General features: G+C 46.5%; 1 protein-coding gene across 1 annotated transcript in view; it reads left to right on the top strand.

The window, feature by feature from the left end:
• Positions 1 to 18,935, top strand: part of PIK3AP1 (phosphoinositide-3-kinase adaptor protein 1) — a 127,916-nt gene that overhangs the window by 61,957 nt on the left and 47,024 nt on the right. Inside the window, exons 3-8 of the mRNA XM_007963708.3 lie at positions 1,305 to 1,441; positions 5,359 to 5,503; positions 6,572 to 6,714; positions 6,839 to 6,971; positions 9,665 to 9,861; positions 12,870 to 13,059. Coding sequence (XP_007961899.1) covers positions 1,305 to 1,441; positions 5,359 to 5,503; positions 6,572 to 6,714; positions 6,839 to 6,971; positions 9,665 to 9,861; positions 12,870 to 13,059 — 945 coding nt within the window. The remainder of the gene's footprint in view (positions 1 to 1,304; positions 1,442 to 5,358; positions 5,504 to 6,571; positions 6,715 to 6,838; positions 6,972 to 9,664; positions 9,862 to 12,869; positions 13,060 to 18,935) is intronic.

Raw genomic sequence — 18,935 nt, 5'->3', positions numbered from 1 at the left:
TTTTAGATGATGGACTCTCTGAAGGCAGGGTTAGAGTATGATTCATTCTCGGGTTCCCTCAAGTACCTAACACATTTGGCTGGTTGTATCAGTAGTTAAGGAATGAATAAGAGCAAGCCCAAAAAATAGACTGATGAAACTTCTCTCAACCATTCTTTTTTTTTCTTTTTTTTGAGACGGAGTTTCGCTCTTGTTACCCAGGCAGGAGTGCAGTGGTGCAATCTTGGCTCACTGCACCCTCCACCTCCCAGGTTCAAGCGATTCTCCTGCCTCAGCCTCCCAAGTAGCTGGGATTACAGGCATGTGCCACCACACCTGGCTAATTTTGTATTTTTAGTAGAGACGCGGTTTCACCATGTTGGCCGGGCTGGTCTCGAACTCCTGACCTCAGGTGATCCGCTTACCTTGACCTCCCAAAGTACTGGGATTACAGGCGTGAGCCACTGCGCCCAGCCCTCTCAACCATTCTTAACCATTTTGGGATTCTGTCCCTCTTTGGGGATCTGATGAATGCTTTGATCTATCTCCAGAAAAGTGCAGGCAAATACATACACATGTGCATGCATGTGCACACACACACAATCTTGCACACAGCCTCAGAGGTAGGTCTATCAAAGAACAGATTCTGGTTAAGAACCCCTACCTTAGAGCTCTGGCAGGTTCTCAGCAGCATCTCATTCTGTGCCAATACCCCACACATTTTCTCACCCCTGCTCACCAGCCCTGACTCTGTGCATGCTCTAATCTTTCCATAGTACAGGTGTTGCCTGTGGAGCCTGGTTAGATTTGTCTAAAGTTTGTTGAAAATGATTGCTTTTCAGTTTTGCTTTCAGAGGGGATACATTGGCTAGCCATACCCGGAGATCTAGTGGCTTTCTGGACAGTGCAGATTTTACTTGATGTTCCAAGAATGACCTTTAAGTGGGCAGTCTGTACTTGAACCCACCTAAGGGGAAATGTCCTTCTTCCTTTCCTCACTCCTTTTCATCCCTGCAGGAAGTCTGCAGGTAAAGCTACCAGAAACCCATTGGTTAAGACTAAACCTGCAGCGTCAGACTTTCTGGCTTTCCCCTCCACCATTGTCATCCTTCTTACTGTCATCCTGCCCTGTGGCCTGCATGCTGGTTGGCTTTTCTTCATTAGGTCCCCTTTCATGATTTCCTGAGTCAGTCTCTTCTGCTTGTATTGGTTTGACATTCAGAGCCGTTTCGTATTTTGCAATATTTGGGGCTCTCATGGGGTGGAACATGTCCACCAGTTCTCCTTCCTGCCGTTCCCGTTCAGCGGTGTCCTCTATTCCGTAGATTCTGGCTGTGACTCAGTCACTGACACTGAGCCTGAGGACGAGAAGGTTGTTTCCTACTCGAAGCAGCAGAGCCTGCCGACGGTGACTTCGCCTGGAAACCTGATGGTGGTGCAGCCGGACCGCATTCGCTGTGGGGTAGGCACTGCTGGGGGCCTGGTAGCTGGATGTCAGCACTTGGGCTTTTCAAATGCATGCATTTACTGCAGTAAAGAAAGTGGGCTCTCCTGTTGCACCTCAGTATAATCGCAACCTTCCTTTGGGATTTCTTTTGGGTACCCTGTTACCTGGGCCCTGGAGACACCCAGTTCCCCTGAGTAAGAGAGAGACTAGCCCAGGGAGATGTGTGTCATCAGTCTAAGACTTCTGTTCTATGAATCAGTAATAACATAGAGCACCTAGGAGACCACCTGACAGGAGCATTCCAGACACTAACGCTAACCCTAGTGTTAGAGGCCCGTGTCTGTTCCTGGTAGCCTGGTGCTGAGAGAAAGGAAATGCTTGTTGGGCATCTGACAGCTTGCTTCTCTAATGCTGGCCACTGCCACGGCCCAAGGAAGTGCCTTGAAGCTTGATGGCTAAAACCCATTGGCCAATATTGCTTTTTAGAAGGATCAGATCAATGCCATACATCATATGACTAGCATTTTCAGGGGTGGGGCATACATTACAGATGACTTGAGCATGAGGGTTCAACTGATGAGCCATTGCTATTTGAATCCTACCCTAGTACTGATGGTTTTTCATTATTTTTCCTTTCCTAATTAAAAACGTGTGGCATTTATGATAGTTCTTATGGATACAAGCTCTTTGCTAAGCTGGTTTTGTGGGCTCCTTGAGGCGAGAGGGCGTGTGAGCCTTGGCAGTGGGCAGCACTGGCTTCCTCACCCTTGTGGGTGGTTTTGTGCAGGCTGAGGCCATGAGGCATTGGGCAAGCACTTCCTACATGGGGTTGCCAACTGTTTCTTTGGGCCAGATTTAACTGATAGACATTGTATTCGTCTGTTTTCATGCTGCTGATAAAGACATACCTGAGAGTGGGCAATTTACAAAAGAAAGAGGTTTAACTGGACTTGCTGTTCCTTGTGGCTGGGGAGGCCTCACAATCATAGCAGAAGGCAAGGAGGAGCAAAGGCATGTCTTACATGGATGGCAGCAGGCAAAGAGAGAGATAACTTGTGCAGGGGAACACCTCTTTATAAAACCATCAGAGCTCGTGAATCTCATTCACTATCATGAGAACAGCGCAGGAAAGACCCACTCCCATAATTCAATCACCTCCCACCAGGTTCCTCTCACGTGGGAACTGTGGGAGTTACAGTTCAAGATGAGATTTGGGTGGGGACACAGCCAAACCATATCAGACATGTTTGGTTTGGACTACACAGTGTTTGTTTATTTATTTTTTGAGACAGAGTCTCTCTCTGTCATCCAGGCTGGAGTGCAGTGGTGAGATCTCAGCTCACTGCAACCTCTGCTTCCCAGATTCAAGCAATTCTTGTGCCTCAGCCTCCCAAGTAGCTGGGATTACAGGCACACACCACCATGCCCAGCTAATGTTTTTTTTTTTTTTTTTGTATTTTTAGTAGAGAGAGGTTTCACCATGTTGGCCTAGTTGGCCTCAAACTCCTGGCCTCAAGTGATCCATTCACCTCAGCCCCACAAAATGCAGGGATTACAGACATGTGTCACCATGCCTGGCCTAGATTGCATAGTATTTTAAAAGTTAGACATTGGCTGGGTGCAATGGCTTACACCTGTAATCCCAAGACTTTGGGAGGGCTGAAGCGGGTGGATCCCTTGAGCTCAGGAGTTTGAGACCAACCTGGGCAACATGGTGAGACTCCCATCTTTATTTTTATATTTTATTTTTAAAAATTATTTTTAAAAGTTAGGCATAAAAATCTGTGTTTCCAGCTTCCTTTGAATCAGAACCTGGTCATATTAGGCCTGAGACGACTGGCAGGGGCTGAGCAACCCTGTACATGGGCCGTGCATCCCCCAGTTGGCGGGTCCCCACAATCCCTGTTCTTTATACTCAGCCTGTCTCACTCCTTACCTTATTGGCCATGCCTTTGTGGACATTTCCATTTGAAATCTTCCCGTGCCACTTCCTGCCTTCTCCATGCCCCTCTGGTCAGGCTGTTGGGTGCCCATGGGTAAAGGTGGGTTGGAACCAAAGTATTATCTCCTTCACTTTCCTCCATGATTTTTCCAGGCTTTCGTTCCTTCTCCTGTCTTGACTGCCTGCTATCCCAGGATTCTTGTTGCTGATTTCAGGCTTCTGGATCCTGGGGAGAGGGGAAGGGGCAGGCCGGGGTTGGGTCCTGACTGTCAGTAGGAGAGACACACATTCTCATTGGCTTCTCATACTCCCTGGCAGAAGGTGTAGGTGGGACAAGGCTGGGCCTGCAGCAGGAGGGATGACCACCACAGCACATGTGTGTGCAGCCTCAGCAGCCCCGGGAGCCAGGATCACCCCCACATCACCTGTCATAAAGTCCAAGCTTGCCACACCCTCTCATGACCCTTGTCATGAAGGGCTAATCTGAGGACTTTATAGCATAGTCTTAGGAGGAACACTTGGAGATTTGCTATGGCCAGGAATCTGTCCTTTCCCCGTGTTTTTTTGGAGAGTCTGCCCTCACCAGTTCAGACTGAGAGGCTCATTCCCCCACGTAACCAGCACAGCAGTCACTCCATTTGGCAGGCTTGGTGTGAGATCTTAAAGCAAGCTAAAAGAGTAATTCGAGGTACTTGATGGTTTGGGAAAATTAATCCCCTGAGAAGTTCTTTTTGCCCAATGGTAAAATCCAGGACTGCATGAAGAGCAGAACCCAGGGGGGCTTCTCTCAGGCTGCAAGGTGCACGGCATCTTGTTGTGATGCAGACTCTGCCTCAGTGGGGCCAGGAGGGGCCTGAGATTCTGCATTTCTAACAAGCTTCCAAGGGATGCCAACGCTGCTGCTCCCTTGGCTCCACCTTGAGTAGCAAGACTGGTCTAGAGCAGGGCTTCTCAAGCTATCTGTGGCAAAGGACTTCTAAAAAGATGTCCAATTCTGAAATGGACCAATGATTTCATTAAAAACAATGCAACAGAAATGCTATCCAAAATGAAATAAAAAGACATATAAATGGCCAGGCACGGTGACTCACACCTGTAATCCCAGCACTTTGGGAGGCCAAGGCAGACAGATCACCTGAGGTCAGGAGTTCGAGACCAGCCTGGCCAACATGGCGAAACCCTGTCTCTACTAAACATACAAAAAGTGGCTGGGCGTAGTGGCAGGTGCTTGTAGTCTCAGCTACTAGGGAGGCTGAGGCATGAGAATCGCTTGAACCTGGGAAGGTGGAGGTTGCAGTGAGCTGAGGTCGCACCACTGCACTGCAGCCTGGGTGACAGAGTGAAGCTCTGTCTCAAAAAAAAAGCCTATAAAGTGTCAGCCTTAAGTTTTTTGTTTTGTTTTGTTTTTTGTGTCCTTTTTTGAGACAGAGCCTTGCTCTGTTGCCCAAGCTGGAGTGCAGTGGCACGATCTTGACTCACTGCAACTTCTGCCTCCTGGGTTCAAGTGATTCTCCTGCCTGAGCCTCCTGAGTAGCTAGGACTACAGGCACCCACCAGAACTCCTGGCTAATTTTTGTATTTTTAGTAGAGGCAAGGTTTCACCATGTTAGCCAGGCTGATCATCAAACTCCTTACCTTGTGATCCGCCCACCTTGGCCTCCTAAAGCGTTAAGATTACAGGCGTGAGCCACTGTGCCCGGCCAAGTTTTACTATTATTATTATTGTTATTGTTATTATTATTATCAGCTTCAACAGACATAAAATGACTCCATCCAATTGCTATAAATATTTACTCTTGGTTTTTGTGACTTGTCTCGTTAGGACTGGTAGCAAACAGTTCACTGCCCAACACTGGACCACTGAGTCCACCCTGTCCCCGAGGACCCTCACTAGGTAGAGTTGGGGCAAGAGAGCTGGGGAGACCCTCGGGCCCAACACCCTACGGGGATCTGAGAGGGAGAGGAGACAATGACCGGCCTCCCATTTCAGGCAGAAACCACTGTCTACGTTATTGTGAGATGTAAGTTGGATGACAGGGTGGTGACAGAAGCAGAGTTTTCTCCTGAGGATTCTCCCTCTGTAAGGATGGAAGCCAAGCTGGAGAATGAGTACACCGTTTCCGTGAAAGCTCCCAGTAAGTAGTCCCCTGTGAATGTGATGCCATAGGGCTTCATTGCTTGTTTGCTATGCTGTCACCAATGCCAGGTATTATCATTTTAAATATGTTTGCTACTTTGATATTTCGTTTTTTGTTGTTTGTGTTTTGTTTTTTGTTTTTTTTGAGATGGAGTCTCGCTCTGTCACCCAGGCTGGAGTGCAGTGGTGCCATCTCGGCTCACTGCAAGCTCCGCCTCCCGGGTTCACGCCATTCTCCTGCCTCAGCCTCCTGAGTAGCTGGGACCACAGGCGCCCGCCACCATACCCGGCTAATTTTTTGTATTTTTAATAGAGCCAGGGTTTCACCATGTTAGCCAGGATGGTCTCAATCTCCTGTCCTAGTGATCTGCCCGCCTCAGCCTCCCAAAGTGCTGGATTAGAGGTGTGAGCCACTGCGCCTGGCTATTTTGATATTTTTTAAAGAGTGGTCCATTGTTTTCCTATGCATTTCTTTGATTACTAGTGTGGGTGAATATTTTTCCATGGTCTCTATTGTCGCATTTCCTCTTTGGTAAATCTCTGTGGTTGGTGTTATTTTTAATTTTCTCTTTCCCCCTCAAAACCCCTTCCTGTGGTATAGCATCCCGCCCGAGGGAGAGCGCGTAGTCATGACAGCAGCTCATGACTTGCAGTGAGCTAATTCAGCGGCCCCAATGTGGCAGAAACACAGTTTCACCTCCCATGATTTTTTCCCTCCTTCTGTGACCACTGGCCTTTGTGTAAAGTGCCTTAAACCCGAATTTTCTTCCTATGCATTGAGGCACTGGGCCTGCAGTAGTGAGTAAAAAGATGAAAATTTTTGAAAATTAAGTTGCAAACCCAATGAGGATAAATTGCTGTGGCCCAGAGCCCTGCCATGTGCTGGTTTACTCACCTGCTACCTCCACCCTTTCCCTCACTCCCGCCCCAGCTCACCTCCAAGATCTTTCTTCCAGCCCCCAATTAGTGTCCTCACTGCTTAGATGGAGTGTGTATATCCACAGCCACTTTTCCCTGGATGCTTGTTTTTCCTGGGAATTTTGATAGCGTCTTTTCTTCTGTTCAGACCTTTCATCTGGGAACGTTTCTCTGAAGATATATTCTGGGGACTTAGTGGTGTGTGAAACCGTTATCAGCTATTATACTGACATGGAAGAAATTGGGAATTTATTGTCCAATGCTGCGAATCCTGTAGAATTCATGTGTCAGGTAAGGATATTGCAAGCCTGAGCTTTCTGGGCATGTAATTTCTGCTCATGGCTTATCAGTCTTGAATCTACGGGATGGAAGAGAGCTGGATTTCAGATCTGAACATCTTCACTTTTGTATTCAGGCCTTTAAAATTGTGCCCTACAACACAGAGACCCTTGATAAACTGCTAACCGAATCCCTGAAGAACAATATCCCTGCAAGCGGACTGCACCTCTTTGGAATCAACCAGCTGGAAGAAGAAGATATGATGACAAGTAAGTCGACAGTCAAACCTCAGGAAACCAACGTGGGCTGATTCCAGCCTGCTGGTTTTAGCATCCCATCAACATATGCTTTTACCTTCTGCTATAACTCTTCTGGGTCCCTTCTCTATAACCTATCCTGTGGTAAGGACTCATTCTTGACTGGGTAGCCTCATTCTTCTAAATTGCAAATCTGAATACTTTACCCTCTTCTCAAAACACATGTGGTGGCTTACGAAGGAGTAGGAATTGAGTGGTTTTAAATCTGTTTGGCGTAAGCTAATGGAGCTTGTAATGATTATTCCTCATAGTGTTAGTGTGAGGAACAGATAAACTAAGTACTGTCAGGGGAGGTTCCCATTTGCCTTCTAGATAAAATCCGAACTGCTTAACCTGTAAACAAGTGCTCATCTCTCTCCACACTCCCTCTTGTCTTTTCTCTGCTTTGATCTGCAGGAGGTATGAGCTTTTTTCACCTGTCTCTTGCCACTTAGACTCATAGAAAGACAGTCCTTCCTCCCTGCCTTGGTTGCTGTTTACCTGGCTAACTTCCCTGTAGCAGCTTAGGTAGCACTTCCCCTAGAAGACCTTCTCCAAACCTCCAGTAGGTTCCATTCACCTGCTTTGGCACCCCCCCCCGACCACCAGCATGTTGTTTGCCATTGACCTAGCACTCATCAGCTGTGTCTGTCTTCTTTGCTAGGCTGTCCGCTCAGTGAGAGCTGGAACTGTTCCTGGGCGGCTGGCTCTTTGTAGGCTCTAAACAAGTACTTGTTTAATGGGGGAGGAACAGCCTTTTGTGCACGTGTGACATGCTAGGAGCTGGGAGAGTCACACCCTTTGCACAGGGATGGTGCTTGGTGTGACAGGATGCCTATTGTAGTGTTTCGGTGGACACCACCATTCCTTCATACCATGGTTGCACTACACAAATGGGACCCAAGTCTCTGGTTACCTTCTGCCTATGGTCCATCCTTCTACAGTCTAAGAGAACCATAAGGATGAGGTTACATGACCTTCAAGGCCTTCTCCTGGGGGATTCTCTTTCGTATTGCCTCTCCCCATTTTCCTACTATGGAATGTTCTTGCAGCACTTTTGTAGATGTGACTATTCTCTATTAAGCTTGGGGCTTAGGAGGAAGTATTTCATAACCTGACAATCTGGGATCCTGGGAATACTTTCGGACGCTTCATTCCAAGGATCATATTTGGAATAGAAGGCTAGGTTTGTCATGTTAAAAAATATACATTTGTATATAAATATATATCTATAAAGTTGTTGGGCTTAAAAATAAACGTTTATGAAAAAAAGAGATTTGTCCCCAGCTCCGCAAACACAAACATGTCCATTTTCTTAGTTGAGTTTAACTTGCTATATTCAGATGTCAGTGGGTGGAGGGGTCCGTGGGGACCCAGCACCTCTCTGGAGTACTTTGCTTTCCACCAATTAGAGAGTGAACTGATGTCCTGGCGGGGCTTCTGTGCATTAAGACCAACGTTCAAAATCTCTCCTAAATAAGAACCCTGCTGAATACTATCTTATGAATCCTCCCAGGTCCTTTTGAGATAGTCTGGAAGTATTTTCTGGTTGAGAACTAAAGGCTGCGGAAAGTCTAAGGAACATATCCAGGATTACTTGGTGTACTTATCATGAAATTAGGAATGAGGGCTAAGGGGATGAACTTCTTTCTTTTAATCAGCACGAAACAATAGCTTTAAAAAATACATGCTCTGAACTTTGCAGAGAAGTTCAGAACATGATTCCTATTGTACTTTGTGGCTGCTAGCTAAGCCTTTAAAAAAACCCAGCACATTTTGCATTGGTACTTTTTTTTTTTTTTTTTTTTTTTGAGACGGAGTCTGGCTCTGTTGTCCAGGCTGGAGTGCAGTGGCCGGATCTCAGCTCACTGCAAGCCCCGCCTCCCGAGTTCACGCCATTCTCCTGCCTCAGCCTCCCGAGTAGCTGGGACTACAGGCGCCTGCCACCTCGCCCAGCTAATTTTTTTTGTGTTTTAGTAGAGACGGGGTTTCACCGTGTTAGCCAGGATAGTCTCGATCTCCTGACCTCGTGATCCACCCGTCTCGGCCTCCCAAAGTGCTGGGATTACAGGCTTGAGCCACCGTGCCCGGCCGCATTGGTACTTTTTGTCAGGATTTTCCAGTCCTGTTAGAGAAGATGGTAAGGTATTCATTATTAGATTTGCTAATTAATTAAAATGTTATGGCCGGGTGTGGTGGCTCATGCCTGTAATCCCGGCACTTTGGGAGGCTGAGGCAGGTGGTCAGGAGTATGAGACCAGCCTGGACAACGTGGTGAAACCCCATCTCTACTCAGAATACAAAAATTAACTGGGCGTGATGCACGTCTGTAATCCCAGCTACTTGAGAGGCTGAAGCGAAATAATCACTTGAACTTGGGAGGCAGAGGTTGCAGTGAGCCAAGATCATGCCACTGCACTCCAGCCTGGGTGACAGAGCGAGACTCCATCTCAAAAAAAAAAAAAAAATTATTTCCTCTGCATCTGAGGACATGATCTTCAGTGGTGTCCTGAAGGAAGCTGTTAGGTGTTAGGTCAGAAAATCAGTAAGTAATGGCTGAGTGCCTACTGTTGCCATGCTAGTCTTGGCAGCTTCATCTCCATGAACGAGGGCACCCTGTGCTTTTATTTGTATCTGTCAATTAAGTTTTCCTTGCTAATTTTCAGATCAGAGGGATGAAGAGCTGCCCACCCTGTTGCATTTTGCTGCGAAGTATGGACTGAAGAACCTCACTGCCTTGTTGCTCACCTGCCCGGGAGCCCTGCAGGCATACAGTGTGGCCAACAAGCATGGCCACTACCCCAACACCATCGCCGAGAAACATGGCTTCAGGGACCTGCGGCAGTTCATCGACGAGTATGTGGTAAGGTCAAGGCAGGAGGAGCCCAGGATTGGAAATGCATGCTGTGATAGGATGGCTGCCCTTTCACCCAAAATACGAATAGATTTTATCTCTAGCATGTCCTCATGTGCCTCTTCTGGCTGTGGGTAGTATGTGTGGGCTTAAGAAATGAGATCTGGAGTCACATGGACCTGGGTCCAAATTCCTGTACCAACCCTTGTTAGCCTTGTGACATTGGGTAAGTCACGTATCCTCTCTCAGTTTCCTAATATGCAGAAGAAAGATAATCGTAGTTCGAGTCATAGAGTTCTTTTGAAGGTAAAATGGAATCATTTCTATTAAGCACTGAGGTTCACCCTCAAAGAATTTACAGAAACCTTTATAGAGTGAATCTGCTGAAAGTAGAGGCTGATATCTCCCCCCACCTCCCCGCCTGCCTCCAGGGCACGTTGGTGGGATGCTCCCAGCTGCCTCGCCCACCTTCAGGGCCCGGTGAACTGTGTTAGGCTTGGTTTCTTCTTTTGCAGAGACCACAATAAAGCTATGCACCTGGAAGGCATCAGGGCAGCAACTCTGAGGCCCACCTCCTGCTGACAGCCTCGCTTTCTCTTTCTAACCCCCTGCCTGGATCCCATCTTAAGACAGGCAGGCACACCCAGTTTATCTGATCATCTGGTTTTGGGCCCTCAGCTCCTCCTCGAACACTGACTTCTGGGTCCTTCTTTGAGGCTGATCACACCCCATGTCTACCTCTTATTCCATGCCCCAGTATGGCCTCTGATGCCTGGGAAGCAGCTGCTTTTCCTGATCCCAGTCCTCTGTGGTTTTCCTCCTTCTTCACAGACTCCCAGAAGGTACCTGAGAATAGCTCAGCCTCTCGCATGGGGCTGTGACTTCACAGGGAGCAATAAACACAGCCCAGTCTTGCTGTCGACCTCCAGACAGGAGGGAGCCTGACATCTCCCCAGAAACTTACCTCTCTGCTCTGTGTTGGAAAATCTACAAGACAGTGATTCACGGAGGCACAGAGAGGGGACTTCCCAGTGTTTACAGGTGTATAAGTGTTTTGAATAAAATGGTGTGAGTCCTTTTTTTGGGCATCACTGACACAAATAAGGCTAAAAGGTGCTCTCAGTCTGGGTGTATTTACTCAGTTTTTTCTTAAAGTCACAAATGTACCAAATGTAGCATTTCATTTCCATGCCAATAGTTTTTATTAATAACCTACTGTGTTCATATTAGTAACTAGTATTTATTGATGTATTTGATTTGAAAATGTATTATCTCATTTAATCCCCACCACAATCCTTTGAAGTTGACAGTATTGAGAGCCAATACTTTACAAAAGAGGAAAACGGCTTAGAAAGGCAAAGTCATTGTGCTTAGGGCCACAAACTATTCAGGGCAGAGATAGGATTTGCACCTAGTTTGATACTAAAGCCAGGGCTTGTTATCCTGTTGTATTTAACTGGCATGTTGAAAGATGCACTTTCAGTTGGTGCTGAAGTTAATCTAGGTCATAGCGTCTTTGCTTTCTTCCTATGGTCACCTTCAACCGATGCAGCTTCAGCATTCTGATCAAAAGACTGTCCCTTTGTGTTGCTTACGGCCTCTTAGAACTGTCCCATTTCCTTTTGTTACTACATCAAAACCAAAGGCCAGATCTTGAATCTCCAACATTTCACAGCTGTCATCTGGTGTATTGGGTCTCGTGAGGAAACTAACGAAGTGTCAATAAAATATTAGTTATCTTAGGGTAGTAGTGGTAAAAATGAGGATTTTTGTGGGTTGATGCTGAAATAAAGATTGTGAAACACCAAAGTTTCTTACCAGGAAAAGTTGTGCAGAGGTTTCAGGGAAGTCACCTCTCTGGCTTCACAATCACATGGAGGCAGGATGGCAGTGGGAGGTGGGGGAGAACCTTTCTGATGTCAGGACACTTTATCCAAGATCATCTCTCCTTTTGGGCACACAGGACATAAAATTGAGGCCAGAACCCCTGGAAACGGTCAGGGTTCCTGACAGTTTGGAGGAGCCTGCGAAAGGACCAGGGGCTAGTGTGCCAAGCTGCGGAGTGAGCTCTGACTGCACACAGTGCGAGAACACCTTAGCTGCATTCCTGTTCAGCTCATTTGAATTTCTGCGTGGCTAGTCAGGAAAGGTCACACCTTCTTGTGTCATTTTTTCCCTTTGGAGGAACCACTAGGGTGTAGAAGAAAGATCAAAGATCGGATTGCAAGCCCTTGAGTAAGATACTAGATTTTTATGAGCTTTGTTTTTCTGGTCTGTAAACTAGGGAATATTATACCTTTCTCTAGCAGTAGTGGAATGGATTACAGGAGATAGGGTATAGACAAATACCTAGCATCGCACCTGACATTTAAAAGGTGCTCATGGGAAAGTTATTTTTTTTTTATTATTTTATTTTTTTTAGACAGAGTCTTGCTCTGTTGCCCAGGCTGGAGTGCACTGGTGTGATCTTGGCTCACTGCAACCTCTGCCTCTTGGATTCAAGTAATTCTCATGCCCCGGCTTCCTGAGTAGCTGGGATTCCAAGCGTGCTCCACCATGCCCGGCTAATTTTTGTATTTTTAGTAGAGATGAGGTTTTGCCATTTTGGCCAGGCTGGTCTTGAACTCCTGACCTCAGGTGATCCACTCACCTTGGCCTCCCAAAGTCCTGGGATTACAGGTGTGAGCCACCACACCTGGCCATGGGAAAGTAATTTTTAATTTGTATCCTCTGGTCAGTGGACATTTAGTGAGTGTCTCCTAAGTGCCTAACTCTGTGCTTAGTGTTGTAGGAAGATACGAAGTTTAAAACAAAAACATAAAAGAAACCAAAAAATGGTGGGAAGCCTGGCCTCAAGGAGCATTCAGTCAGGCGGGAAAATACAAATACACACAACCAATTGCAATCCTGACTCATGGGAACCTTTACTTTGCTGGCCACAAGTGCCTTTGGGGGCCAAGTTCCACCCAGAAAGCCAGGCTGCCTCAGTGCGCCGTGGGCCTCGTCTTCTCTTTCAGGAAACGGTGGACATGCTCAAGAGTCACATTAAAGAGGAACTGATGCAAGGGGAGGAGGCTGACGCTGTGTACGAGTCCATGGCCCACCTTTCCACAGACCTGCTCATGAAATGCTCGCTCAACCCCGGCTGTGACGACGATCTCTATGAATCCATGGCTGCTTTTGTCCCAGCTGCCACTGAAGACCTCTGTAAGTAGCACGACCCAGTTCTGCTTCCACCTTTCTGCTGAGAAACAGCTTTTCTCATTCCAGTTGACGACAGCGTGGGGCAGTCCCTACTTACACTCACTTCACCCCAGAGAGATGAAGGTCCTGTTTTACACAAAGCTGGGGCTGGAGTCATGGCTGTGACAAGCAGAATTCTTCTCCAAACTTCCTCTGTTGTGACTGCTGGGAGAGTTTAAGCAAATATCTGGAAGTCAGAATTGGTGAAGTCATTGCCTCATGATCTGAGAGGCCAAATTGGTGGCTCTCAGCCCTCAGTCTCCATGGGTCCTTTTTATAACATGTTGTAATACCCCCTTTCCTACTCTGACATGAGGTTTATATATTATATAACCTACCTACATATAAAATTCTCAGAAATCAAATATACTGCCCTAATTGAAGTAGGAAAGAGAAATTAAAGAAGAGGACATGCTCAAACATGCTTGCACCAGAAGTCATGACAAAATAGTCAGATGCAGACACACTCAGAATCACTGTGAACATTACGGCTTCAAACGTTGACTGACACACGTCTGCAGTCTTGGTGGCTCAAATGATGGGAACAATGTTGGCACTGGCATCCGGATTTTCCTAGATGATGAACAACTCTATGATTTCCTTTCCATTTTTATAGAAATTGAATTTCTAACAAATTAAGTGCAAAAATAAGATGTGTTTATATGTGAAACAGTTTAGGTTCTAGGCTCAGAAAATAATAAGCAGATTTTTTGAGGGCGAGGGGTAATTTGATTTTATTGCATTAATATATAGTAAACTTATTTTCAAAATATTCTTCAGGATCATGATTTTTCTTGTAAACTGTTTACAAACTTTGCCCATATTTTATTATCTTGTTTTTTCCAATGCAAAGTAATACATTTTGACAAAAGTGAATGAGCAGTAAAAGTTCCCCTCCAGGACCTAAACTCAAAACAAAATAGGAATATATAACTGAGTTGAGAGAAGTTATGTGACTTGTGACTCCCAGCCAATATGGCATTAGTAATAATTAGTAATAAAATGATAAGTATATTTGTTTATATTTTTGCTTGTATCTGCTGACATTAAATTTAAAAATATACACATACATGTACAGATACACAGATGTGCAGAAATATACATAAAGGTATAAATATGTATCATAAGTGCTTTTTAAAACTTACATGTATGTCTAGGGGAATATTTGAAAGTCACAAGGGATGTGAAACACCTCTTCAATGGGCAGGGCTGTCCCACCCATGGCAGGATGTCTAGGGTCCTTCCCCCTTTTACTAAATGCCATCTCCTTGGTGACCACCCAAAACACCCTCATAGATTTTTCCAAACGCTCCAGGGGGGCAGTGCCACCACCCTTGAGAACCACTGATCTAGGTAACAGTGGATGTGATCTCCATGCACATACTGGAGTTGAAGCAGGAGACCCACACAGCAGGCCCTCTAAGAGGCTTATTCATGTGTTACCATCATTCGCTCTCAAATGCTAAGCATGCGGAGGCACCACTGGAGACTTAGCCCTCCTTCCCTATGGGTTTCATTAATAGATTCAAGAAAGAGAAGTATCCACCAAGGTATCAGCATTATGGATGGGAGAGTTTCTGGAATGGGCTAGATTGAGTATTACAAGCCTTCAGCCTGAAAAGAAGATAGTAGGGCCCTGGGCCCACAGGGAGGCGGGCCTGACTTTCCCATCCGTGAACTCATGGAAGAGCAGGTGCCAACAGGGTGCCTTGGAGAGAAGGCATAGGTTGATCAGAGGGCCAGAGGCAGTCTCTGATGCCAGCAAGCCTTTGACACTGATCCTAGAACCTGCAAGATGTGGTCCAGTGATTGTTTAGGTGTTTGTCAGTTAGATTGGGTGCTTCTTTAGGGGAAAGAGCAGTAAAAGCTCCCTCCAGCACCTAACTGGGAGGCTTGGAAGTGCTGGTGGAAGCTCTTCCCAAATGAGCTGTGCCTTGGCATGGATGTGGGGAGAGAAAGCACCATCACTACCATCCACACCCTTGATCTCACTGAAGTCCGAAAGCTACCCCACTAGGATGCTTTTCTTACCTGCACTTTACAAATGGGGACACAGAGGCACAGAGGGACTGAACATTCCCAAAGTGTCACAGCCAATCAGTGATAGAGCCCAGATTTGAATCCAGATTTCTCTGTGATTAGGACCATATTCTGCATACTGTGGCAGAAATTGTTATCCAACACCACGCATTTTAGTCGTGGTTCCTTTTGGAAAAACCATCTAGCCTCTATAGCCTTTCTTCCCCTATCTGCAACTCCAGATATTGGATAACAAAGCAGCCTCTGGCGCCCCCTAGCCTTGCCCATCATCCTATCCATATACCCAATAAGCTTTTCTGGAGCATCTAGTACATTTCAGTTACTGATCTCTTCTGGTTGTTGGAGATACAGGCGGGGAAGTGGGTAGGAACAATCGTTTCCATTGTGGAAGAGGGACTTACTCACAAAAGAACACTTGGAGAACCACCAGTACCCACTTGAATCTGGAGACTGCATCATCCTTTCTGCCCTGTGTCTTTGCTATGAAACTACTGGACAATTAAAGAAAGCCCTACTTTATTGGCAGTTTAGTGTTGACAGAGCCTTACACTTGTTGTCCCCCTGGATATTCTAACACATGCCATGCTCCCACCATAGCACTGGAAACCTGCAGGGAATGCCAAAGGTGTCTCTCCCATTATTCCTGGTCTGCTGGGCCCCTCACAGCAGGATCGGTGAGGTTTACCAGGGCTTCCCAAGGCAGCAGTGTACTGCGGAGCTAGCCTGGTTTGTAGCCAACTGGCAACTTGTAAAGTCACCCGGGCCAGGGGGCTTCTGGATGCCGTGGAGCTGGAAGGAGGCTACCAGTGGGGGAGGCAGGCTGTCAAATTTGGCTGCTTTTTGCATAGGAAAAGGAAACTCACTGCATTTTTCTTTTTCCTTCCTTCCTTCCTACCTGCCTTCCTTATTTATTTATTTTTTTAATTTTTTTTTATTTTTTGAGACAAGTTCTGGCTCTGTTGCTCAGGCTAGAGTGCAGTGGCACAATCCCAGCAATCCCAGCTCCCTGTAACCACTGCCTCCTGGCTCAAGTCATCCTCCCACCTAAGCCTCCCGAGTTACTGGGACTACAGGTATGAACCACCATGCCCAGTTAATTTTTTGTATTTTTCATATAGATGGGATTTTGTGATGTTACCCAGGCTGGTCTTGGACTTGTGAGCTCAAGCAATCCGTCTGCTTTGGCCTCCCAAACCAAAGTGCTGGGATTACAGGCGTGAGCCACCGTGCCCGGCCCACATTTTTCATTTCCCTGATTATATGAACTCTGAATTTTCTGACTCTAGACATGGTTTGGTTTGGTTTGTGTTTCTGTCCCTGTGGCTGTCGAGTTTAACCTTGAGAATGATCGCTTACCTCCTGGCTCAGAAGCAGCAGCAACTTGGACCTGGGGAGGAATAATTCATTTTCCTAAGGGTGGCTCAGTAGGTGACAAGGTAGCTTAATTCATAAAGAAGTAGGATAAAGGACAAACTGCTAAATCTAAAATGCGTATTTGCAGCACCCCCCAGCAGAGTAATAACTTGGAACACCTGGCAGCCCTTTCAAAGTCCATGGACTGCCTGTGTCTCCGTGATCTCACCTGATCATCCTAGGGTTTAGTGCATAGGATGATCTCTGTTTCACAGGAAAGAAAACTAAGGCTCCAAGATTTAGTAACTTACCTAAGTCCCATCAAGGGAGGACTGGATCAGGAATCTGTGTCTTCGAATTCCCAGGAGGCAAATCTGTCTGCTGTCCCACTGGAATATAGGGCTCTCCTGGCCTGCCCTTCTAGGGTCTGCATTTGTCAGCCCTGAGATGGACACTTATACAGGAGCCATTTCTAAATGTCTAGATTGCCACGTTTATCAGTGCCCCACCATTGACTGTGGTAACCCTAGAGGCTGAAAATAACTATATTAAGGAAATTAGGCTGTGTTCATTCACTCACTCGCTCACTGATTGATTCGCTCACAGGACAAATATTATAGGGTGGCAGGCTTTAGGCCAGTTTCAGACCACTGCTTTGGAGATCACCTAACTGTTGTTGGGACAAATCTTTCTGACTTGAGTTTGGGAAAGGGGTGGTAATGAGGTTGCTTCTCCAAAGAGAATCCAAGACAACCACCTGAGTTGGAAGGTTATAGGGGAAGCTCCCAGTGTTAACTGAAATGGGGCTGGAGAGAGGTGTTGGGTTCTGACCATGAGATCGTACAATTCTGCTCCAATCTCTCCTTCCCCTGAACTTGCTTGCGTGGGTGTATACACACACACACACACACACAGGCACACACGTCACACTCACAAGTCTTTAGTTTAGATATGCTGCCACCAGGTGGTAACTACGTGTCTTTGTTATCATTCAACTTTGCTCCCAATTCTCTTGAGAATTTTTTGATCAAGGCCCCACAGATCAGTCGGGCATGGTGGCTCATACCTGTAATCCCAGCATTTTGGGAGGCTGAGGCGGGAGGATTGCTTGAACCCAGGAATTTGAGACCAGCCTGGGCAGCATAGTAAGACCTCGTTTCTGCATAAAAATTTTTAAAAATTAGCTGGGCGTGGTGGTACATGCCTGTGGTCCCAGCTACTCAGGAGGCTCTGGTGGGAGAATCGCTTGAGCCTGGACATTCAAGGCTGCAGTGAGCCATGACTGCACCACTGCATTCCAGCCTGCTAACAAAATGGGACCCTGTCTCAAAAAAAAAAAAAAAAAAAAAAAAGACCCCACATATTTAAAGCATCAACTTCCACACCTTATTATGTAAGAGATAAAATGTCTTTATTGAGGACAAGCTTATGCAAACATTAAATAAAACTCAAGGCAAATGTCCGTGGGTGTTTTCACTATCTCCTCATCTTTTTCTGTCTTAGTTCTTTGTCCCCTGCCATTACCTTGGATAATGACATGGTAAGTCCTGGTGGTCCCTGGACCTAGGTGATTAATTTTGTGTTGAAAGCTTGATCAGTGACTGGTCACCTCTCTGAGGCTCTGGGTAGAATGGCCTTGGGAGCAAGTTCTGGGAGGCCCTTGTCCAGTCTGTTTCCAAGGTAATCTGCTTTGTGGGTTGTAGCTTTGCTTCATACCTGAGAGCCTCATTTTTCTTCCACAAAGCGAAAGGAGCGAAAGGAGAAAGGTGTTATCATCTTGCCGTTAGAAACTGCAGACTCACTAATCAATCCCAGAGGACTGTTCTGCTTCATGTTACCCCTGCACTGAACTTTTCTTCTGAACCCCTGATCCCTACCTCATGGTTCTGTAGCTCAAGTGTTTATGTAGTGGAGAGCTGACTTAGCTCTAGCTAACTTGCCAGCTTCCCTTAGCAACCTCCTTGGTAACTGGCATCTTTGTAACAGATCATTTCCTGCAGTGTTTTCTTTACCTGATCTCTCTGATTACAGCCCCTCTCTGCAAGCTGGGTTCTGTCTGAGCTGGGGGCACACTTGGGGACTGTAAAGAACCTCACAGCCCAGCCCTGTAGGTCTGAAACCAACTGAAGGATGATTTGTTTGCAAAGTGACTACATTACTGGTTTGCTTATGAGACATACTGTCTTTCCTATCTGCATCCTTTTCTCTCAGGAGCCTCCCTCCCTGTGACTGCTGAGGCTCTGCCATCCTCCTGCCATCCCTTTTGGGAGGATTCTGGCGAGTAGAGCCAAGAGATGCCTCAAGGCCCGTGGGCCTGGGTGCACAGCATGAATTCTCACCTGCAAGGACAGAACCCACTGGGGAGCAGGGAGATGAGCTCAGTGTACCTCCTGACTTCCTGTTGCTTTTTGCTCCTCCATAAATACACGAACTATGTTGGGGACATA

Source organism: Chlorocebus sabaeus, chromosome 9, assembly GCF_047675955.1.
Source record: "Chlorocebus sabaeus isolate Y175 chromosome 9, mChlSab1.0.hap1, whole genome shotgun sequence".
Taxonomy (NCBI): Eukaryota; Metazoa; Chordata; class Mammalia; order Primates; family Cercopithecidae; genus Chlorocebus; species Chlorocebus sabaeus.
This window is presented reverse-complemented; position numbering and strand designations above follow the sequence as displayed.